At 47.9% G+C, this 23749-nt stretch overlaps 1 protein-coding gene across 10 annotated transcripts in view; it reads left to right on the top strand.

Annotated features, from left to right (window-relative positions):
* SEZ6L (seizure related 6 homolog like) overlaps positions 1-23749 on the top strand; it is a 200069-nt gene that overhangs the window by 127694 nt on the left and 48626 nt on the right. For all 10 annotated transcript variants that reach the window (XM_067014505.1, XM_067014504.1, XM_067014503.1 and 7 more), the window contains exons 6-9: positions 1250-1415; positions 5165-5331; positions 5731-5925; positions 7696-7834. In XM_067014505.1, the coding sequence (XP_066870606.1) occupies positions 1250-1415; positions 5165-5331; positions 5731-5925; positions 7696-7834 (667 nt within the window). The remainder of the gene's footprint in view (positions 1-1249; positions 1416-5164; positions 5332-5730; positions 5926-7695; positions 7835-23749) is intronic.

Raw genomic sequence — 23749 nt, 5'->3', positions numbered from 1 at the left:
CGTCTCCATGCTCTGTCCGTGGTCCTGAAAGAACTACTGTACAAGACTTCTTGGTAGTGTCTTTGCCTTAGGTCACAGCAGAGTCCAGAGCAGAGAAGGGAGCTCTCTGCCTTTCTCATCAGTGCAAGTCCTTATTAGTCATGCAGTCATTCAGCAAACGTTTAATAAGAACCAAATATCTCCTAAAAATAGAACTACCTCCCCACATTTGTATAACTCTTCCTAGTTCACAAATCACTTTTTAATATTTACTAAATTTTTATGATAAAAGTAATACATGGCTCTGGTAAAAAAAAAAAAATCCAAGAAAGTGTTGAAGATTGTAGCAAGTCACTTTTATATTCCTGGTCTCAAGTGATCCTTGCATATAGCTCATTGAAATAGATATAGCGGACCATTTTCTAGCTTCTTTTTTCCCACTTAAAATATAGTGAATATTTTCCTATATTCTCAAGTTCTTTGAGAACATGGTTCTTAAAAACTATATGAATGACATGCATTTATTTCACCAAGCATCTGTACGCGGACATTCATGTTCTTTCTCGTTATTTGCTCTTAGAGGCAATCTGGCAGTGAACATCCTCATTCATACATTTGTGTGAAACTCTCTAAATCTTTTCTTAAGGTAAATTCCCAGAACCTTAATTACTAGGTCAAAGTGTTAGAACGTATTTTCCAGATTTTTCATAAAATTGCCCTCCTGAAAGGCCACAGCAACTTGCATTCTAACCACTCCTGAATGAGAGTGACCATTTCCCATCACTGGAGATAGCTTTCCAGTTTATTGCTGCTTTTTATCTTGACCAATTAGGTGGATAAAGATAGAATATAGTTTAGATTTGCATTTCTTTTATTACTAGTGAGGCTGTATTTTTTTAGTGCTTACTAAGTAATAAAAGTATATTTCTTCTTTTGAGAACTGCCTATTTATGTCCTTCTTAATTACCATTTTGTAATTAGGAATCAGGGCACAGCCAGCGCTTGGAAGAATCCTTAAATCACAGCCATTCATCCCCCACCATGGAACGCACATGGCAGTGGCTCTAATCATGGAATTAGACCTCCTGTCAAACAGGATGAACCTGTCTCAGGAGGATGGGACTTTTCCCACGGTTTCTCTCTTCCCCCTCCCTGTTTCCTCCCATGAAGGGGTGGGGAGTGGGGAAGGATGAAACCCTCACTTCCTCTCTCTCTCTGTCTCTCTCTGCAATCCTCTCACTGCCCACCCACCCCTACTTTCTGACCCCAGCCCCTTGTGGAGGGGCCGTGCACAACGCCACCATCGGCCGCGTCCTGTCCCCAAGTCACTCTGGAAATACCAATGGGAGCCAGTTCTGTATGTGGACAATTGAAGCTCCAGAGGGCCAGAAGCTGCATCTGCACTTTGAGAGGCTGTCACTGCACGAGAAGGACAGGTAAAACTCTGAGGGTCCCCAGCCAGCCTCATTCCTTCCCAGAGTGTTAGCACGTGGCTTTGGATTTGGAGTCTTGAAAGGACTAAAATGCTGCCTCATGGAGGTCAAGAAAGGAAGAGCTGGGGAGGGTGGCAGGGATATTAGAGACCATCATCTTTGATCTCTTCCTTTTACACATAAGGAAACTAGGACATACAGAGGGGAAGGGACTTACCCTAGTCACACAGCGGGTAGGGGGAGAGGCAAGAAGGGAATCCAGTTCCCTCACCTCAAACTGCCTCATCCCTTCTCCTGCACTTCCCTTTTTGCAATTGAACAAGGAGGGAGTGTTTACTGAGCATCTACTCTGTGCCCAATCCTGTATTCGGCTCCATGGAGAACAGGAGAGAAGTAGGAAACATTGGTTCCTGGCAGTTGAGATGGAAAAACTAGACTTATGTATAAGAAGGAACCAGAGAAGATACAAGACAAATCTAACCAAGAGTATGTCTGTAGATGCTAAGTTATAAGCACAGAATCCATAATCTGAAAACTCTGAGAACTTATTCTAGAATATTCTGGAATGTTCTAGAAAATTAGAGTCTTAGCTGCTTAGACTGCTGTCTTAGGTTGAGTTCCCTTGGAAACAGACAAAGTGACAAAGATGTGAGAGAAAGTGTTTTGTTTGGGAGCTGATCTTAGAAAGCACCGGGAAAATGAGCAGAGAAGGAAAGGGAGTAGATCCAGTATGTATTAGTAGGCCGGTGACTGCACAGACAACTGGATCTCTATCTACTGTGGGCCTCCAGGAAGCTGTGTTGAGCAGGGCTCAGAGCGTTCCTATCGGAGGGTGAGGGACCTGTGTATTTATCCACCCCCACCATCCATGTTGGAGGAGGCATGCTCCTGGACATGCTGACTCCCCAACACTGCCTGCCACCCTTGGAGCTGGCTGATTCTCAGAGACTCTGGAAGCCAGCCGAAAACGGGTGAGGAATGAGTACTGAGGGGATGTGGGTAGGGCACTGACAGAATGTCAGCACCTTAGAATTCTGGAATCTGTCCGATGTTGATCTTAGAATTATATAGTGTCCTGGCTTCTTTGAAGCTTCAAACCTAGACCATTAACCTCTAGGAAAGGATTCTGAGAGAAAATACCAGAAAACTGAATAAGTGACCCAACTCTGGAGTCTACTTCCTTCCAAGTCATCCAGCTTTATCCTGAACAACTCCATATCAATAAATCACTGCTTTAAAGTACAAGGTGTGGGGCTTCCCTGGTGGCACAGTGGCTAAGAATCCACCTGCCAGTGCAGGGAACACGGGTTCGAGCCCTGGTCCGGGAAGATGCCACATGCCGCGGAGCAACTAAGCACGTGCACCCCAACTGCTGAGCCTGCGCTCTAGAGCCCATGAGCCACAACTACTGAGCCTGCGTGCCACAACTACTGAAACCTGCACGCCTAGAGCAGTGTTCTGCAACAAGAGAAGCCACTGCAATGAGAAGCCCGCGCACCACAGCAAAGAGTAGCCCCTGCTCACCACAACTAGAGAAAGCCTGCACGCAGCAATGAAGACCCTTAATTAATTAATTAATTAATTAATTTCAAAAAAGAAGAAATGGCACCTGATCTAAACCTTGGAAAGAGATTCGATCAGGGAACCCAAAATACAGTGAGTGGGTAGAGTAGCCCAAGCAGGGAGAATAGGAGTTGGGGGTGGGCAAAGATGTAGAGGTAAATGGGGATCATCTTCTGAAGGGCTTTGGGTACCGGGCTGCTTCTATAAGCTATAGATAGCCATGGAAGGATTTTGAGTAGAGGAGAGAAATGGAGAAAGATTTTAAAGATGGTTTCCCCCAAAATGGAGTCTTTCTAAACTCCAGTCCCATAGTATGCAGCACAGAAAGTGGGTTCTCTGGTCAAACATGTTTGGGAGACAATATATACAGTCTCTGTCTTGGAAGGTGCTAATGCATATTAGCTGGCAAAGGCACTGACAAGTCCTGCAAGGGAAAAAATGGTTAATTTTTATTTAACCTGGCATTTCCCAAACCCATTTGACCATAGACTATGTTTAGATTTTTATTACTATTTTAGACGTTCTAGAGAACATAAGTAGAAAATTGCTATTTTTGGAAGATTAATTGACTAGAGATTTTGAGATCCTGAGAGTTTGCTCTAGAGCAAAAGGCATTGGTTCTCTGATAGAGGAGTCCTGGAGCATGGCCCCCAAGGTACAGCAAAATCAGCAGGGATCAGAAGATTGTGAAGAGGCCCCTCCCCACTCTCGGAATGGCCCTTGGCCTCTACCTCAGCCCCTCCTCATCCCAGCCCCAGTGGACACGTGGCAAAATGAACAGACTGTGACTCTAACATTTATGCATTTTGGTGAAATTAGAAATTCATATGATAAACCCTTTTTATGGGTCACAGTAAAAAAAAAAAAAAAACTCAAAGGATTAAAAATGCCTGTTTATGAGTCCAGAAAAATAAGTGATCCAATTTGTATACTGGTTTCTTCCCCATTTTTGCATAACTTTTTAAAAAATACCAAGGCTAGCAAAGAGCCAAGTGCCAAAGGTTGTATTTTTCTTTTTTAATAAATTTATTTATTTATTTATTTTTGGCTGTGTTGGGTCTTCATTGCTGCGTGCGGGCTTTCTCTCGTTGCGGTGAGCACGGGCTTTCTGTACTCTTCCCTGCGGTGCACAGGCTTCTCATTGTGGTGGCTTCTCTTGTTGTGGAGCACGGGCCCTAGGCGCACAGGTTTCAGTAGTTGTGGCACATGGGCTCAGTAGTTGTGGCTCGCGGGCTGTAGAGCGCAGGCTCAGGAGTTGTGGCACACGGGCTTAGTTGCTCTGCGGCATGTGGGATCTTCCTAGACCAGAGATCGAACCTGTGTCCCCTGCATTGGCAGGTGGATTCTTAGCCACTGTGCCACCAGGGAAGTCCCCAAAGGGTTTTAATAACAGTAAAAATGAATACCAACGTTTTGTCTGATGCCTTTCATTTTCCAGGACACTTTATCTTGTTATGTTCTCACAGTCCCCCTATAAGATATCTAGGAAAGACAATTGTGATCCCTCTTTTCATGGTTGTGGATACCGAGGTACAAGATGTGTTGAGACTTCTGTAAGCTCAGTGGGTAAGGAAGTGGGGTCTAGAAATTGGGACTCTTGACTCTAGGCACGGTGGTCTTAGGAGATAAAAATCAGTGACAGAGTCTAGTACGGGTCCACTGCTTGGTCACTTGACTTGCATACCTGCTCTGTCCTGCGCACTTTATATCCATGGTCTCTAATCCCCACACTCTGGTATAGATGTGCTTGTACCCATTTTACAGATGAAACAGAGGCTCAGTGGGGTGCAGTGTTTTTGTCCAGAGTGACTCAGCTCAGAAGTTAAAGTCGGAACTCTGTCTGATTATATATATATCAGTGTTTCAGGAATGATATTAGCCCAATCATCCCAGCTTCTCAATTAGTAATAATAATCAGCATCTGTTAGTTCATCCGGTCATTACATCATACCCAGCACTTTCCTTAAGAGCTCAGAATCTACCCATGAGTCTGGGACAAGCATTGTACAGAAAGGGAGACAAATTCGAATAGATGAAGCAGAGTGTCCGGGCGAGTATGGGGTGAAATTGGTATGTGAGTCTGGGATTGAGGCCCCAGAGCGGGTGGTCACAGCACACACCTCCCACTGCTCTGCATCAGCGGCCCGAGAAGACCTCATATTGGCTCTTGTCTGCTTCCCCACTGCCAGGATGATGGTCTACAGTGGGCTGACCAACAAGTCCACTCTTCTCTACGACTCCCTCCAAACCGAGAATGTCCCCTTTGAGGGCCTGCTGAGTGACGGCCACACCATCTGCATCGAATTCACGTCTGACCAGGGGCAGGTGGCCTCAGCCTTCAACATCCGGTTTGAGGGTGAGGGTCCCGGAGGCTGCCCCATCTCCTGGGGTGGCAGCGTGGGAGCAGGGGAAGCATGGCGGGGCCGGGTCATGGGAGGCAGAAATCTGACCTGCAAAGGATGGGGGAGAAGCCGTAGCTGGAGTGACTCTTGGACTTCCAAAGGCCGCCTCTGTGGGGTTGGGAGAGCAGAGGTTCTTGTTCCCATTTTAGATATGAAAATAATGAGGCCCAAGAAGCAAAGTGAATGGCCTAAGGGCCCTCAGCAGGTCAGTGGGAACTGGAATGTGGGGTCTGGTACCCGTTTCCCTTGGGACTTCCCTGAACAGCAAGAGGGGCCCCTGCTTCTGAGACACAGCCCTGTGAGCCACCCCTGACTCATTTGAGTGGCTGCCCTCTTTTGTGTCCTGGCCCCAGCCTTTGAGAAAGGCCACTGCTATGAGCCCTACATTCAGAACGGGAACTTCACCACGTCCGACCCGACCTATAACATCGGGACCATAGTGGAGTTTACCTGCGACCCCGGCCACTCCCTGGAGCAGGGCCCAGCCATCATTGAGTGCATCAACGTGCGGGACCCATACTGGAACGACACAGAGCCCCTGTGCAGAGGTGAGTGGGTCACAGCCCTCCTCCCAGGGCACCCCAGAGGCCTCCACCCCTTCAGATGAAAGGCCCAGCTTATATACCAATTTTAGGAGTAGAATCCTTTCTGGAGCTCATCCTCCTTTGGGTCAGGTTTGCTGCTGGTCCTTGAGGAAATCACAAAATGGATAAAATTGAAAAGTTGCCTCTTCCTCCAGGCACAAGGCCCCATCATGCACAGCTTGGTGAGAAGATCAGTGCATGGATTTCAGCTCCTACCTGTGCTATGCAGACATGTGCAGTGCACAACCCGCCCAACAGCACATGGCAGCCCTGAGTCTAATTAATGATAATGATAATAACAGTTGTTAATAGGAGTGCAAAAAACTGTGTTGCAGGCACTCTGTGCCTTATCTGATTTAATCCTCACTGCAACCCTGTGAGGTGCATATTATTATTGATCCCGTGTACAGATGAGGAAACAAGCTGTGATGTGACAGGCTTCAGGACACACTGAGGGTAATTGGCAGAGGTGGGAATGGAACTTGGGTCTCTCTGTTCTCAGAGACCTGTGCCCTGAGCCCCTTTGGACAATGTCAGCTGTGTGGAATCCTCATCTACGGGGACTTCCAGTGCCCTGCCCTCCCCTATTTCCCCATGTTCAAGGCCACTGAGCCACCCCGAGCCTGGACCCATGTGGGGAATGTGAAGTAATGAACAGAGCCCTGGCTCCTGGCAGCCGCCACCTGGATGGTGGTTGGTGTGAAATCACAGCCTTGCCATGGTGAGGGATTGACCCCTGTATTAAATGTGCTGGTTTAACAGAGCGGAATTTATTGGTGCTTTGGCCTCTGCTACACTGAGAATTTTCCAAAGCGGTAAACACACAGTAAAATTTAAAGGGTCAGGCGCCAGGTGCGGCCACATCTCCACTTCCAGTTCAGAGCCAGGGCATTCCACAGTAACGTTAAGAATTACTGAATGCTTACCTTGTGCCAGGCACTGTGCTGTGCTTGACATCCATGAGCTCACTTAAGCCTCAGAATAACCCAGTGAAGTCAGCACTGGTGTTTCTCCCTGCTCTACAGAGGGAGGCATCTGAGGCTCCAGAGACTTATTACATGCCTTGTCACAGAGCCTTTGGTGGCAGAGACAAGACTCGAACCCAGGTCCATCTGACTAGAATGTACCATCTCTAGTCACTATTCACCCTGCTCAAGGGGAGGGCTATTAAGGATGCACTTGAAACTTTGAACTCTGTCCTTCGTGTTGAAAGAACTACAGTCATCCTTCAGTATCCACAGGGTACGGGTTCCAGGGCACACACCCCCTCGCCCCCGATACCAAAATCCGTGGATGTTCAAGCCCCTTATATAAAAGGGCACATCCTCTCATATACTTCAAATCATCTCTAGATTACTTATAATTCCTAATACAGTGTAAATACTATGTAAATAGTTGTAAATACAATGTAAATGCTATGGGAATGTCCTAAACGCTATGTGAATAGTTGCTGGTGAGTGGCAAATTCAAGTTTTGCTTTTTGAAACTTTCTGTAATTCTTTTTCATATATTTCTGATCCCCTGTCGGTTGAATCCATGGATGCAGAACCCACAGTACAATGTTCTTGCCCCACCTTTGCCAAATCTCAGCTAAAGGAGGCAGGTGGCCAGTCCTAATTTAATCATTCCACACACATGTATGGACTGTCTGACTTCATAGACCACACTCTTAACTGTTACACTATATCTGCTTCCTTATGAATAATGTGTGTGTGTGTGTCTGTGTCTTTACAGCCATGTGTGGTGGGGAGCTCTCTGCCGTGGCCGGGGTGGTGCTGTCCCCAAACTGGCCAGAGCCCTACGTGGAAGGTGAAGATTGTGTCTGGAAGATCCACGTAGGGGAGGAGAAACGGATCTTCTTAGATATCCAGTTGTGAGTGTTTATGATGGGTGGACCCCCCAGCCCAGCCAGTTGGGGAAGAAATTGCTCCTGCTTTATTGTTTCAACCAATATTAAGCATCTACTGCATGTCAGGGACTGTGCAAAGAACTGGCGTCCCTATGGTGAGGAAGTGACAACATCATACACACCCAGAAGGAGTGCCTATCCTCAGGAAAGTCAGTTGCCTAAGGAAACAGGCACTAAGTGAGGAATTGCATCAATGTAGCTTTGTTAAGCGCTGTAAGGAAAGGTGCCTGATGCCATGAGATTCTATAACAGGGATTTGATGTAAAGAGGAAGGTCAGAAAAGCCTTCCCTGAGGATCTGACGAAGCTCAGAACTAAAGGATGAATTGGAGTGAATTCATCCAAGAAGGAACAGAGCATGCAGATGCCCTGTGGCAAGAGCAGGCACAGCATTTTCAGAGGACCAAATGGCTAGTATGGTCAGGAAGAGGAGGGAAATATAACATGTACACTCTGTACCACAGTAGTTTATTTTCCTATCTATCTCTCTCAACTAGACCAGAAGGTCTTTGCAGTCAGGACCTGGTCTGATTTATCTGTTTCAGGGTCTAACACAGAGCCTGACACACAGTAGATGCTCAGAAAATGATTGCTGAGTGAAGAAATGCTGTCATGGATGGACTTACCTGGCTGTGTGGCTGTTTCCAATATTCAGTGGGGGTACCTATTAGATGCTCCATCCAGAATTTTCCCTAACTCCCCATGAATCAGGAGAAGGGAACAGACACACAGTGGTGGCTAGAAAAACAGAAGAAAGGGCTGTCCAGCAGACCCAGACACATGGCTGGGACAGTGGGGGGATGCCAAGTTTGGAAGAGTCTCTCTGGATGCAGCCTGGGGGTCAGCTCTCCCCTCAAGCCTGAAGTAGAAACCCACTTGTCTGGGAAGCATGACTTGGGTGCTGCTTGGCTTTGCAGAGGAGCCTAGCGAGAGGGAAATTATTTGCAAGATTTTGTGCCAGTACCATACTGTTTTGATTACTGTAGCTTTGTAGTATAGTCTGAAGTCAGGAATTGTGATCCCTCTAGCTCCATTCTTCTTTCTTAAGATTGTTTTGGCTATTCGGGGTCTTTTGTGTTTCCACACAAATTTAAAATTTTTTTGTTCCAGTTCTGTGAAAAATGCCATTGGTAATTTGATAGGGATTCTATTGAATATGTAATTGGCTTGGGTAGTATAGTCATTTTAAGAATATTGAGGGGCTTCCCTGGTGGCGCAGTGGTTGGGAGTCCGCCTGCCGATGCAGGAGACACGGGTTCGTGCCCTGGTCCGGGAGGATCCCACGTGCCGTGGAGCGGCTGGGCCTGTGAGCCATGGCCGCTGGGCCTGCGCGTCCGGAGCCTGTGCTCCGCAATGGGAGAGGCCACAGCAGTGAGAGGCCCGCATACCGCAAAAAAAAAAAAAAAAAAAAGAATATTGAGGGCTTCCCTGGTGGTGCAGTGGTTGGGAGTCCGCCTGCCAATGCAGGGGATATGGGTTCGTGCCCCGGTCCGGGAAGATCCCATATGCCATGGAGCGGCTGGGTGCGTGAGCCATGGCCGCTGAGCCTGCGCGTCTGGAGCCTGTGCTCTGCAACGGGAGAGGCCACAACAGTGAGAGGTCTGGGTACCGCAAAAAAAAAAAAAAGAAAAGAAAAGAAAAGAATTTGATTCTTCCAATCCAAGAACACAGTATATCTTTCCATCTGTTTGTATCATCTTCAATTTCTTTCATCAATGGCTTATAGTTTTCTGACTACAGATATTTTGCCTCCTTAGGTAGGTTGATTTCTAGGTATTTTATTCTTTTTTTTTTTTTTTTTGTGGTACGCGGGCCTCTCACTGTTGTGGCCTCTCCCGTTGCGGAGCACAGGCTCCCGACGCACAGGCTCAGAGGCCATGGCTCACGGGCCCAGCCGCTCCGCGGCATGTGGGATCTTCCCGGACCCTGGCACGAACCCGTGTCTCCTGCATCGGCAGGTGGATTCTCAACCACTGCGCCACCAGGGAAGCCCATTTTATTCTTTTTGATGCATTGGTAAATGGGATTGTTTCTTTAATTTCTCTTCCTGATATTCTGTTGTTAGTGTATAGAAATGTAACAGATTTCTGCACACTAATTTCATATCCTGCAACTTTACTGAATTCATTGATGAGCTCTAGTAGTTTTTTGGTGGTAGGAAACCCCATTCTAAAGCTCCTTCCTCCAGGAAGCCTTCCATGGCTCCCCACTGCCCTCATGACAAATATAAATTTATGGTCCCAGTTGATGAGCACCCCACCACCAGAAGTTGCTGGGCAAACCACCTCAGTCTTCAGCCAGGAGAAGAGGAAATCAACCCTGATATCCTGGCTTCTGCTGAAGGCCCTCCAGCTCCATACCCCAAGACATGGTCTGTGGTCCCCTCCCTTGTGCCCAGCTCAGCATCCTCTCCTCACAGCATGCATCCCTTACAGGTGGTTTTGCTTCACCAAGACTGACCCACATCTCCCCTTGGTGTCAGAGGCCTGGAAGAGGAAACAGGAAAATGGGAACCCTGCTTTCATCCCCTCCAGGCATCAAATATTCAATTAACCTTCATCTCAACATGGGATGGGGTTTCATTTCCACTACAAAGCACACGATGCAGCAGCCCATCCAGGAAACTGGAGCATTTAAGCAGAAATACTTCCCCAAAGCCAGGCCACCACCAGCAGTAGCATCAGAAAAGGAACCCTTGCAGGGGGCACTTTCTTCTGACCATCTTGGCAACTCTAGATGTGAGTGTTGGCTAGGAGGGAGGACCCCTGGGTTCCCTCCTCTGTGCCCTGACATGATCCCTGAGCAACCCTGGACCTGTCACCCAGCCTCTCTGGGCTTCACACTCCTTCTTGGCAAAGGGATGGGTTGCCTTGAACAGAGAGGATGCAAACTGACTCCTGCAGGGTCAGGCAAGTATCATAAAATGGGAATTGGGGCTGTGTGAGGTAATGTAGAGCTGGGGGAACTGTGGTGAAGTGGGAACTACATCCCCACCTAACATCATTTAAATTCAAATTTTTAAAAAATTTATTTTATTAAAGTATAGTTGATTTACAATGTTGTGTTAGTTTCTGGCATACAGCAAACTGACTCTGTTATATATACATATATATACATACATGCATATGCATGTATACATATGTATATATGTGTATATAACATATATATGTACATATATGTATATATACATATACACGTATATGTGTACATATATATGTTATATATACATATATATGTATATGCCACCATATATACATTCTTTTCCATATTCTTTTCCGTTATGACTTAGCACAGGATATTGAATATAGTTCCCTGTACTATACAGTAGGACCTTGTTGTTTATCCATTCTCTCTATATAATAGTTTGCATCTGTTAATCCTAAACTCTCAATCCTTCCCTTCCTCTATCCTCCTCCACCTTGGCAACCACAAGTCTGTTCTCTATGTCTATGAGTCTGGGTTTGTTTCATAGATAAGTTCATTTGTGTCATATTTTAGATTCCACATATAAGTGATACATGGTATTTGTCTTTCTCTTTCTGACTTACTTCACTCAGTATGAGAATCTCTAGGTCCATCCATGTTGCTGCAAATGGCATTATTTCATTCTTTTTTAAAGCTGAGTAGTATACACTGTGTGTGTGTGTGTGTGTGTGTGTGTGTGTGTGTGTGTATATATATATATATATATATGTATGTATGTATACACACACCACATCTTCTTTATCCATTCATCTGTTGATAGACATTTAGGTTGCTTCCATGTCTTGGCTATTGTGAATAGTATGGCTATGAACATAGGGGTGCACGTATCTTTTCGAATTATAGTTTTGTCTGGATATATGCCCAGGAGTAGGATTGCTGGATCATATGGCAACTCCGTTTTTAGTTTTTTTGAGGAACCTCCATACTGTTCTCCATAGTGGCTGCACCAATTTACATTCCCACCAATAGTGTAGGAGGGTTCCCTTTTCTCCACACCCTCTCCAGCGTTTGCTGTTCATAGATTTTCTAATGATGGCCATTCTGACCGTTGTGAGGTGGTAACTCATTGTAGTTTTTTTTAGTTTCTTTTTGTTGTTGTTTTTTGGCTGCATTGGGTCTTTGTTGCTGCACGAGGGCTTTCTCTAGTTGTGGTGAGAGGGGGCTACTCTTTGTTGCTGTGCACGGGCTTCTCGTTGTGGTGGCTTCTCTTGCTGTGGAGCATGGGCTGTAGGTGCACAGGCTTCAGTAGTTGTGGCACACGGGCTTAGTTGCTCCGCAGCATGTGGGATCTTCCCGGACCAGGGCTCAAACCCATGTCCCCTGCGTTGGCAGGCGGATCCTTAACCACCGTGCCACCAGGAAAGTCCCTCATTGTAGTTTTGATTTGCGTTTCTCTAACATAAATTCAATTTGTTAAAATAATGCCCCCTCCCCTCCAAAAAGTATCTGCTGGTCAGATTGAGACTTGAGGGACCACGAGTCTAGATCCTTTCTAGTGGAGGTGATAAAGAAAGCCATTTTCGTCATCCAGTACTCACTGTCGGCAAGGTTCTTTCCAAACGTTAATTTTCCTCCTCAGGGTTATCCTGGAAGGAAGATGCAGCTATTATATTCAACTTATTTCCACCTGCCCTCTTACCTCTTACTTGGATGTCTAAGAGGCATCTCCAACGATGTGTCCCCAAACTTAAACCCTTGGTTCTCTTTCTCCAAACCTATTTCGCCTCATCTTCCCATCTCAGAAAGGAGTCACCCATCCTGCCTGCTGCTCAGACCCAAAAGACGTGGAGTTATTCTAGAGCAGGAGAACACTGGTCAGGGTTCCACAACGGCTTTTCTTGACAAGTAGGGTGGGGAGCAACTTCCTGATGTGCAACATTTGCCAATTTCCATGGTGTAAATACTCCCACTGTGGCCAATATCAATTTCCATGGTGTAAATACTCCCACTGTGGCCAATATCAAGCAACCAACACAAAGCCAGCAGGGTCACCAAATGCCTGGACATTTAACTGTCAGCCCATATGGCCCAGTAGGAGCCACCGGGTCCAGCACACTCCCTGTGAACAGGATTCTTCCCTTTCTCCTACACCTGTACCCAGGCCTCAGTACATCCCATTGATTCTACTCAAGACTTAAATCTGCCTGGAGTTGAAGCATCTCTGACACCCCCACTGCCACCACCACCGTGGTCTAAGCCGCCACTGTCGTCTCGGCCTCACTTGTCTCCCTGCTCCTGCTTTTGTCCCATTGGGGGCTGTTTTTAACCCAGCAGCACCCACAGTGATCACATCATGCTCTGCCTCAAACCCTGCAATAGCTCCTCATTCTATTCAGAGTAAAATCTGAAGTTCTTACCAAAGCCCTATGTGATCTGACCCTGGTTACAGCTCCTGCTTCACTTTTTTCCACTGTCCTCCTTGGTCTCTCCTTTTGGCCACACTGGCCTCCTTGCTGTTCTGTAAACATACCTCAGGGCCTTTGCACTGGCTGTCTCCTACCACCCCCACCCCCACCCTGCCCTGGAATGCTCTGCGCTGAATATCCATATAGCTCACTCCCTAGCTTCCTGCAGGTCTCTGCTCCCATATTGCCTCCTCTGAGATGTCCCTCAACACCCTTATCTAAATTAGCAGGGGGCTTCCCTGGTGGCCCAGTGGTTAAGAATCTGCCTGCCAATGCAGGGGACACAGGTTCGAGCCCTAGGCCGGGAAGATCCCACATGCTGCGGAGCAACTAAGCCCGTGCGCCACAATTACTGAGCCTGAGCTCTAGAGCCCACGAGTCACAACTCCTGAAGCCCGTGCACCCAGAGTCCATTCTCTGTGACAAGAGAAGCCACCGCAATGAGAAGCCCACACACCGCAACGAAGAGTAGCCCCCACAAGCCGGCAAGCAGCAACGAAGACCCAATGCAGCCAAATAAATAAATAAATTAGCAGGACGTGGAGAAAAAGCTTTCCTGAGAAAGCAACTTTTCTAAGTGGGCGGTTCTCAACCAGGGATGATTTTGCCCCCGCTCTCCCGCCCCCGGGACACTTAGCAATGTCTGGAGGCATTTCTGGTTGTCATAATTGGTATGTGTTGGGAGGGGGGAGATGCTACTGGCATCTAGTGGGGAGAGTCCAGGGATGCTGCTAAACATCCTGCAATGCACAGGGCTGCCCCCACCGAAGAATTAGCGGACCCCAAATGTCAACAGTGCTAAAGCAGAAAATCCCTGATCTGTGCTGAACTGAGGCCAAAGGACAGATAGAAGATGAGCAAAGATGGAGGGAACAGTGTTCCAGCCAAAAGGAACAGCATGTGCTAAGGTCCGGAAGCAGGAAAGCGTGACTCTCTTGTTATTTGTCTGTAATATGGAATATGTGCTGAGCATTTAACGCATCCCAGGCGTTCACATCCCAGGCACCTTCACAACAAGCACATGCAGTGGGTCCTCTTATTATCTCCATTTTACAGAGGAGTAAACTGACGCTTATAGAGTAGAACAGTGACTATGATCACATGGCTGGGATTCCAACTCTGCCTGCCCTGTCTCCAGCTCATGAGAGGAGCTAGAGGAAGCCCTGTGTGTCTGGAGCTCAGAGATACAGGAGGCGTGGCATCAACAAGGAAGCAGTAGGATCAGGCAGGGCCTTGAAGGCCACATCAGGGAGCCTGGACTTGCCCCAACTCGGCAGCAGGGGAAGGGGTTTAGGAGCTCGCAGGGTTAAGCCTTTGCAGAAGGAAGCTGAACGCTTGGGTCCCAGCCCGAGGTTCCCCGGCAAACCCTGGCTCACGCTTGGCAGAGCGGCATCTGGACCCGGCACCCCCTTCCTCCCGCTGAGGGATTGAAAATAGCGTCTCACCAGCGAAGAATGCATGAGGCCCAGGAACTGCTGGGTTTAATTTATCTTGCTCGGTTTCCGCTGACAGTTTTAGTAAACCAATTTGGGTTTGATAGTAAAAATAATTCCGTCCTCGGGGCCCCTCACGTGGCCTAAGTGTTTGGAGTTGTTATTTATCACATCAGCGAAGGGGAAGGAGTTTGCACTGCTGACTGAGCTGGGTAGGTGGCCCATAGTAGGTGCTGGAATGTTTGCCGAGTCATGAGGATATCAGCCGAGTGTGCCAGGCGAGAGGGGACTCTTCTCCCCCTCATCCACTGGGCAGGTCTGTGGTGCTGTGGGTGTTAGGATAACGGTTCTAATTAGCCATCATTTGTGAAAGACCTACTGTGTTCTAGGCCCTGAGCTGCATCGTTTATACCCATGAGCAATAATGAACGTGAACATTATTCCATAGAGATAATACGTAAATTAGCGCTAATGTGAGTAGAGATAATTACAGAGCGGTAATTACCCAAATTTAGAGATAATGTATAGCACATCACGTGGGGTCTGGCACCTAGTTGGCACTTCGTAAATGAAGAATAAAATTGCCAGGAATCCTCATGAGACAGCAGTTATCATCAGCGCTTTATTGATTTGGAAATGACAGCACAGAAAGGTGAATCGGCTTCCTCAGGTCACACAGCTAATGAAGGACAGAGCCAGGGTTTGTGCACACGCTGTAGCGTCTACTTTCATTGACTTGAACAGCCTTTGGGGGCACCAGCTATATGTCTCAGTGATGAAGCGGGAAGGCTCCCAGGCCTCCAGCAACTCAAAGGTCAGGAAGGGAAGCAGGGCCGTGAACAGTCGGGCGAGATGCAGGCCAAGTGCTGTGGCAGAGGAGTGGGCCGGGGAGGGGGGCAGTGTGGGGCACTGGATTTATCTCTGCGCATCGTGGAAATGTCACAGAGAGGGTGACGTCCAAGCAGGACTCTGAAGAGTGTCAATTGGTCAAACTGTAATGGGGGAATGGCATTCCCCAAGGGGCCCTTGTGAGCAAAGGACTCAAGCAGTGTTATAGTGACCAATAAGCACCCAGTGGCTCCCCTGCATGGCAGCATTAATTAGAACCCTCTGCCTTGTATTGTCCGTATTACAGATAAGAAGGGGTGGGTGCATAAGGTGAGTCAGGAGCCCCCAGGCTAAACCTCCTTCACACCCCAAATGCCTAGTCCCTAACCCACCATGTACCTCCCAGCTCCATCGGGAATCTGCTGCTTACCCTAAAATGCACCCGAGCATGAATCTTTTACATCCTTAAGGATTTCTTAAATCTCTCTTCTCTCTTACTCTTGCTCTCTCAAAGTGTAAAACATAGAAAGGAGAATAAAAGAACTGAGGAATGGTTGGAGAAGACATTCTAGAATGGAAGAGCTGGGAGGGGCCCAGAGAGGGGAGGTAACTTGCCCAGCATCGCACAGCAAGTCAGAGTTAGGACCTGAAAGATAGCCTGAGTGTGGCCACAAGAGCCGAGCCCAGGGGCCAACCTTGAAGATGCCACATGCCAGAGGAGACACGAAGGTTCTAGAGTCAAAAAAGAGTTGCTTTTAAAGCCTGACTGTACTTCTTACTGGCTCTGCGGCCTCAGGCAGATGGCTGAAGGTGGTGATCCCTGCCTCACAGTGGGAGGTTTTGTTTACTTTATCCCCAGGGCCTGGCATACAGTAAGTGCTCAATAAATACTTGTTGAATGAAAGAGAGAGAGAGAGATGGTAAGTGTGTATGTTAATTAAACAACACGTAAAGTTCTTAGTAAGGTTTCTGGCATAAAATAGGCAAATGACCATCCCTACTATATGCCAGATTTTCAGCTAAACATTTGGCAGGAATTATTACGTGAATGATAATGACAGTTATCATCAGCATCAAAATGATTGTCTAAATTCATTGAGCGCTTACTGTTTGCCAGTCACTCAGTGCTTTCCCCACGTAAAGTCATTTAACTCTCACCAAGAAACCTATGTGATAACATTATGATTACCCCCATTTCACAGATGGGAAAACTGAGGCTCAGAGAGCTGAAGTCACTTGCTCAAGGTCACACAGCTAGAGAGAGGCCAAGTCAGGATTTGAACACAGGTCTGTGAGGCCAAAGCCAGTGTTATAACCACCCAATAAATGGTAATGAGGTGCTCCACAAGGAAGAAATCCCTTGCCCCATCTTACACAAGAAGAAATTGAGGCTCAGAGAGGTGCCCTCCTCCCATTTCCTGTACACCTACATATGTTTCTGGAAGAACAAAATTTCAGCCAAGCTCCAGCTTGCCTTTCTTAGCTCCACTGTGGGGCACAGCCCCAAATATCTCCCTGTTTATGGGCCCCAGCACAGTCCTCCAACCAGGAAATAAAAGGACCTAATAACAAACCCCAGTAACCATATGATTGATAGCTGTGGAATATTGCTCTTCAGCTGATGCCAGCCTGTTCTGTGCTAAGTTAATTCCAAGCCCTAAAAATTAAGTGCCTGTCCGGAGGCACTTCCATCCGTCAAACAGAGATATAGCTGCTTTGGGTGGAAAGAACTCAGCTCAAGAGCCAGACAAGAAGGGAGAGTCAGGACTTGAGGGCAGCCCCCCAGGAGCACAGATATCCAGACACCAACAGAAATCATGGGGGAAATGGCCACAATAGAAATGAAAGCTTTCCAATCCATTAGTGGAGGGAGAAGGCATTTCCCCAGAGCCAAACATTCTAGGGAATCTGAGAGCCATTCTAGGGAATCCGAGAAGGAACAGCACAGTTCATAGAGCCCAAATTCCATCCTGTTGCAGATAAGGAAACTGTGACCCAGAGATGGGAAAAGACTGTCCCGAGACCATTCTATCAGTCAGCTATGGCCATGTAACAAACTACCCCAAACTCAGTTGTATTATTTCTCGTGAGTCTGCAGATCAGCAAGGTGGTTATTCTGGTCTGAGGTAGCTCACTCCTGTGTCTTTGGGCAGCTGCGGGTTAGGTAGGTGGCTCCGTGAATCGTGGCTGGCCTTTCTTACATGTTTGGGGTGCGTTGGCTGTCAGACAGTCTAAGCAGCCCTAGCCTGGGATGGCTCACCTCTGCTCCACGAGTCTCTCATTCTCCAACAGTTAGCTCGGGCTCCTTCCTGTGGTGACTGGCCAGGGTTCCACAACCATGAGCAGAAGCATTCAAGGCCTCCTGAGTGAGCCTAGACCAGGAATTTTCTCAGCATCATCTGCCATATCCTGTGGCGAGTCACAAAGCAAGGCCCAGACCAGATTCAAGGGGAGGAGAAACAGACTCCACCTCTTGGTGTCAGATGCTTGGAAGCCTCCCTGCAAAGGGTACGGACACAGAGGGGCAGAGCTTTGAAATCATTTTCACGCTCAAGCTACCTCAGCCAAAGAGGAATAAGGGTTAGAACTCGGGTCTCCTGGTCCTAGTCCGAAGCTCCAAATGACATCCCTGTGCACAACTGACCCTAGGAGGTGGCCATCATCACCCCCATTTTACCGATGAGGAAACCAAGGCTCAGAGAAGTGAAGTAACTTGCCTACAATCCCACAGCTAGGAAGTGAAAGAGACAAGATTTCTACCCACAGCTTGGTGCCTGGCATAAAGAAAGCTCAGAAAATGTTTCTTTCTCTACCTGATGCTTCCTACTTGTGAGAGGCACTCTGGAAAGATCCTGAGTGTTTTTCAGGAAGAGGAAAAAGCTTTTTTTGCCAGTGGTAGGAAGTCTGGAGTTCAGGTCCTAACTCTTCTACTTAGTGTCTGTATGACCTTGGATAAGTCACTTTACTTCTCTGAGCTTCAGTTTCCTATCTTTAAAAGGAGGATAATACTGTGGTACCCACCTCTTAGAGTTCTTGAGAAGGTAGAACTCTTGGCAAGGGCCTGATACTGTGCACACACTCAGTACTTTAATTGGCAGCTCTGATGATGAGGGTGATTAATTCCTTCCATTGACACACACACACACACACACACACACACACATACACACACACACACACACACACACACACACACACACACACACACACGTTGCCCCTGACCATGGGGTTTTGGTTTGACACTGAGGGATGCAGTGGCTTCGTCCTGAGGCACTCTCCAGGCACCCTGCCTGATTGATTTCTCCCCTTTCCCAATTGGCAAGGGATTGTTGTGGTCAGTGGTAATTTGCAAACACAAGCTCCAGGACAGGTCCTCCCCCAGCATATGCCCACTGTCTGCTCCTCAGCCATGCCAGGCTCTTCCCAGCCTTGGTGTTTGCAGCTCAGGGAGGGGGCCACCCCTCGTCTCGAGCCAGGCCCCTGCTTTGCTGGTGCACAGCTAGGAGCCCACGGCATTCGGATGCAATTAGATCCGACGCCCTGGGAGCTGCGGCTGCTTGTCTGGTAACTACCCGACGTACAGTGGTCCCAGCACTTACTCTCCAGCAAGTGCTTAGTGAGGATCCACCACCATGAGCCTGGTGTTGCGTTAGGTTATCCGAGGCCTGGAGATAACAATAACTCACTGCGCGCCAAACTCTTCTGAGTGCATCACCTCCATCCGCTTACTTAATTCTGTAAACAACTGACGCGTTCACACGATGATGTTCCCCATGTCATGGCTGAGGACACAGATGCTCGGAGGGTTCAGTGGCTGCCAGGTTTGGACCTGGCTGTCTGACACTGAGCCCACGTCCTGCATCACCTCCCAGCCCCACCTCACGTAGTGGGACCACGTGGTCCTGATGGCAGCCAGCCTCCCTGGAGATTCTGAGCAGGCCAGTGACACGGTCGGTCAGACCTGTGGTTTAGACAGCACACCCTGGCAATAGGCGGAGGGGGGAGGGAGGGGTCAGGCAGCCAGGTGGCGGCAGAGGCCCTGAGCGTGGTCCTGTGATGTGTGGCCCAGCCTGCGGAACCCCTGCACGCCCATCTTGTGCCTCTGGGGAGAGCTCAGGTGAGCCCTCGAGGTTCCAAACAGTTCGTTTTTTTCCTGGAGGGCAGTTCCTACCACTCCCTGAGACTGTGCTCTGTCGAACAGGGAGTGTTTTGGCAGCTCAGACGAGCCACACCAGGCTGTACAAGGTGATGCCTTCAAGAATACGCGTCATGATGGGGATTCGGAGTGACAGGAAACACATATCCAGCAGCTCTCAGCTCCTGCTTGGCGACAGCTTGGGACATCTTCCTGTAGTGATGCAGAGTCGTGGGCCCACCTCCCTCTGCACACGTGTGTGTGTGTGTTTGTGTGTGTGTGTGTACTCACATATCACACACATGCCATACACATCACACGCCACACACATCACACACACCACACACAAACACACAACACATATCACACACCACGAACAGACCACATACACACCATGCACACCATACATAGCACATACAAACCACACACACATACACATACAACACATACACACATACTAACATAACAAATCCCAATCCACCCTTAATTAAGCTCTAATTTAATTATGCTTTAATTATACTCCCTCAAGTTCAACTCTTTCACCCTGACTTAGAGGTCCTAAAATGAAGAAGGCCTCTGGTCCCACCCACTAATTTTATAAATTTGGGGAATCTCATATCCAAAAAGAGGGAGAGGTGTGGGCATCTCCACAGAGGAAAGTCAGGGAAGGGCTACCCTTGGGTCTGAGAAACCCAAGCTTCACCAGCCTGTGTCTGAATCCTTGAATTTCCAAATCCATCCCTTAACTACTATCGAAGGAGGGGGTAGGGAGTCCGACCTTCTGAGTAGAAGGAAACTGTAGCTATTTTTACAATTCGTGGATTCTGAGATTTTCATCTGGGGAAACTGAGGCCCAGGCTGGGCAAGCGACTTGTTCATAGTCACAGAGCAGAGAAGCAGTGGGGGTGTGGGGGAGGAGCCCTCAGTGAGATCTCCTGATACCACACCTTCTCTCCCCTGAGCAGGCTATATAGTTCATTGGAAATATATTTTTTCAAAGACAAACAATGCTATGTTAATTGAATTCCTGGCACTAATTATGTTATTTGCAGCTTTCAAAAATATTATCCCCATTTTAAAGGTGAGGACATTGAGGATCAGAGAGGTTAAGTCACTTTCTCAAGGTCGCCCAGCTAGAAACCAGCACACTTAGGATTTGAACCCAGAGTCCATTCTCTTAGCACTGCCTCTCAAGATGGAGCAAAAACACCAGGGTGGTTGAGGACTGATTTCTTTCTGCTTTCGCAGCAAAGCAGCTGTAAAAGTGTTGTTGGGTTTGCACCCGGTCTGCAGTGCTGGGTGGGAAATGCCTTGTTGACCTTGCTGGAGTTTTGCCCACCGCGTTCTGAGATGGCTCAGTCCAGGGATGTGGCAGCTCAGCCCGTGAGGTGGTCCCAGAGGAAAGGCACATCTGGTGAGGGGGTCTCTTTCTTCTCTTTCTCTTTGGGGGAATTGGTCGCGGAGGGGGAAAAAGGTGGAGGAAAAGGAGGAAAGAAAGGCAGAACAGAGGTGGGGTCTCATCCACACTGAAGCTTCCAGGGCAGTGGCTTTCAGTCCTGGCAGCCGGCACCACCTCCTCGGGAATTTCAGCAACACTGAAGCACAGGACCCACCCCCAGAGATGCTGAGGGTCCAGTTGGCCTGGGGTCCAGCCTGGGCATCACTGGGCATTTTTAAATCTCCCCAGAGATTCTTCTGTGCAGCCAGGACTGGGCGAGGGCTGGGTCTGAGCCCGACACAGACAAGCGCTTGAGGAGTATCTGGAGGGGAAGGAAGGAAGGAAGGAAGGAAAAGACATAGGGAAGGACAGAGAGGAAATGAGGAAACTGTTCATTTTTTACACTTTAATGGGTCCTTTTGGGGAGCCAAAGAGATTGGTTTTCTCTGTGCTCCTTGGAGGTGACATGGTTTCTTGTCCTGCCTGCCATTTTATCAAATTAAATTGAAACCAAATTAGCACTGGGCCGAAGGGCCCCTCAGCAATTCCACGGTGCGGAGGAGCACCTGGTGCTGGCTGTGTGGCTTCGCGCAGGCGCAGAAGCCTTGGGACCTGGGCCTTTCTGGCGTGAGTTTACTCGTCCGTGAAATGGGATTAGTACATTTTCTTGGACCACCTCACCATGCGGCTGAGGGGATGTGATGAGAAAATGAATACAGAGGAATTCTAAACAGGTCTTTCTTTAAGGCCTTCAGAAAAAATATAAGTGTTTTATAAAAGTTTTGTCGCACTTACAACTGCATTTACGGCTTCTGCTTCTCTTCTTTCCCTTATTTAAATCCGGTGTATTTAATCACCCATCTGTGCTGTCCCGTGGAGGTCCTGCCTTGATTGCAAGATGGTGTTTTCTTGGGAAAGTCATTGAATCCCTCAGTTTGCTCACCTGGAGAAAACAGATAAGTTCACCATAATTCACCCATGTAAATGACATTTATTTCACCTGTGCCAAGCCCTGCTGGGCTCCAGGGATACAGGGCATGTGCCTTCAGGGAGCTTGCAGCCCGACATGGGAGCTGACATGGGCAGGTAGTAGAGTCCTGTGGTTCAGTGCTGGGGTCTTGCCTTCCAACTACATGGGTTTAGACTCTGGCTCTCCTGTATGACCAGCTGTTTGAGCTTCAGTGTTTCTTTACGTCTGGGTAGCTCAGTTTGCTTATCTGTGAAACAGGTGAGAATAGTAGTCCTGAGAGTGTTTGTCTAAGGAGAAAGTGAAATGGTCATCTGAAGTGCTGGAAGCAGCTCGTGGCACCGAGGAAGCCTTATGAAAGCCTTGGCTAGTTATTATATGGCCATAAATGCAGAGGGTGTAAGGAGCACAGAAGGAGGACCTATACAATGATGTCAAGCAGAGAGGAGAGGAGAGGCGAGGCATTCCAGATAGAGGGGACCAGCCTAGCTAAGGCAGGTCTAGGGGCCACAAAGGATCTGGTATCCAAAGATGTTTGAGACAGCAGAGGTGGGCTGGGGCCCATCTTTGGAGCTCATGGAAGTCTTGGAACGCTGAGAAACTGAGCTGTATTCTGTGGGCTAATTTTTGCTTTTTCCACAGTCCAATTCTACTACCAGCTGCTTTTTATTTTCCCCTTTAAATTGGCTTGCCTTTTTCTCTTGGCTTCCTCTGAACAAAATAATGTCCGTGAAATTAGAAGTTGGATGTGCAAACCATATATTTATATATTTTTCTAATTCACATTTAAATAAACGCATAACCATTAGACATTTCCAAATTTGTTTGTCTACCTACAATCGTCTTATGAATACTACTTGGGAAAGACTTTTAAAGGCAGGATTTCTGAGCAAGGGTCAGATGTTTATTGGGAGGGGAATAAAGAAAAGCAAGTGCTCATCATTACTTTCTACACCTTCTGTGGAATATTAACTGCAGCTCACCTACCACCTTCTCCCCACTTCCAGGGTCCTGGTTGGCTGGGGTAAGGATGGGAAGGCAGAGGCGCCCTGCAGAGCAATAGCAGCATATACCTTGCTTAGGCGTACACTGCCTTCTGCTGGCCAAGAGAAGATATACTTGCTAATGTGTGTCAGGTTCAAATTTGCCTTCCATCCTCACCTCTTTGGCTCTCTAGACCCTAGTGAAAGCCATAATGAGGGTATCTCGGGCTGTTTTTATCCCTTTTGAAAAGGTAAAACATTCACATGATTCAAAACCCAAAGGTACAGGGCTTCCTTGGTGGCGCAGTGGTTGAGAGTCCGCCTGCCGATGCAGGGGGCACGAACCCGTGTCCGGGAAGATCCCACATGCCACAGAGCGGCTGGTCCCGTGAGCCATGGCCGCTGAGCCTGCGCGTCCGGTGCCTGTGCTCCGCAACGGGAGAGGCCACAGCAGTGAGGCCCGCGTATTGCAAAAAAATAAATTTACTGGAGTAAAATTGCTTTACAATATTGTGTTATTTTCTGCTGTACAATGAAGCAAATCAGATATATATATATATATATATATATATATATATATGTATATATGTATATACCTATATCCCCTCCCTCTTGGACCTCCCTCCCACCCCACCCCCCATCCCACCCCTCTAGGTGGTCACAGAGCAATGAGCTGATCTCCCTGTGCTATATAGCAGGTTCCCAC

Source organism: Kogia breviceps, chromosome 15, assembly GCF_026419965.1.
Source record: "Kogia breviceps isolate mKogBre1 chromosome 15, mKogBre1 haplotype 1, whole genome shotgun sequence".
Taxonomy (NCBI): Eukaryota; Metazoa; Chordata; class Mammalia; order Artiodactyla; family Physeteridae; genus Kogia; species Kogia breviceps.
The sequence above is the reverse complement of the archived record's forward strand: the minus strand, read 5'-3'. Positions and strand labels throughout refer to the sequence as shown.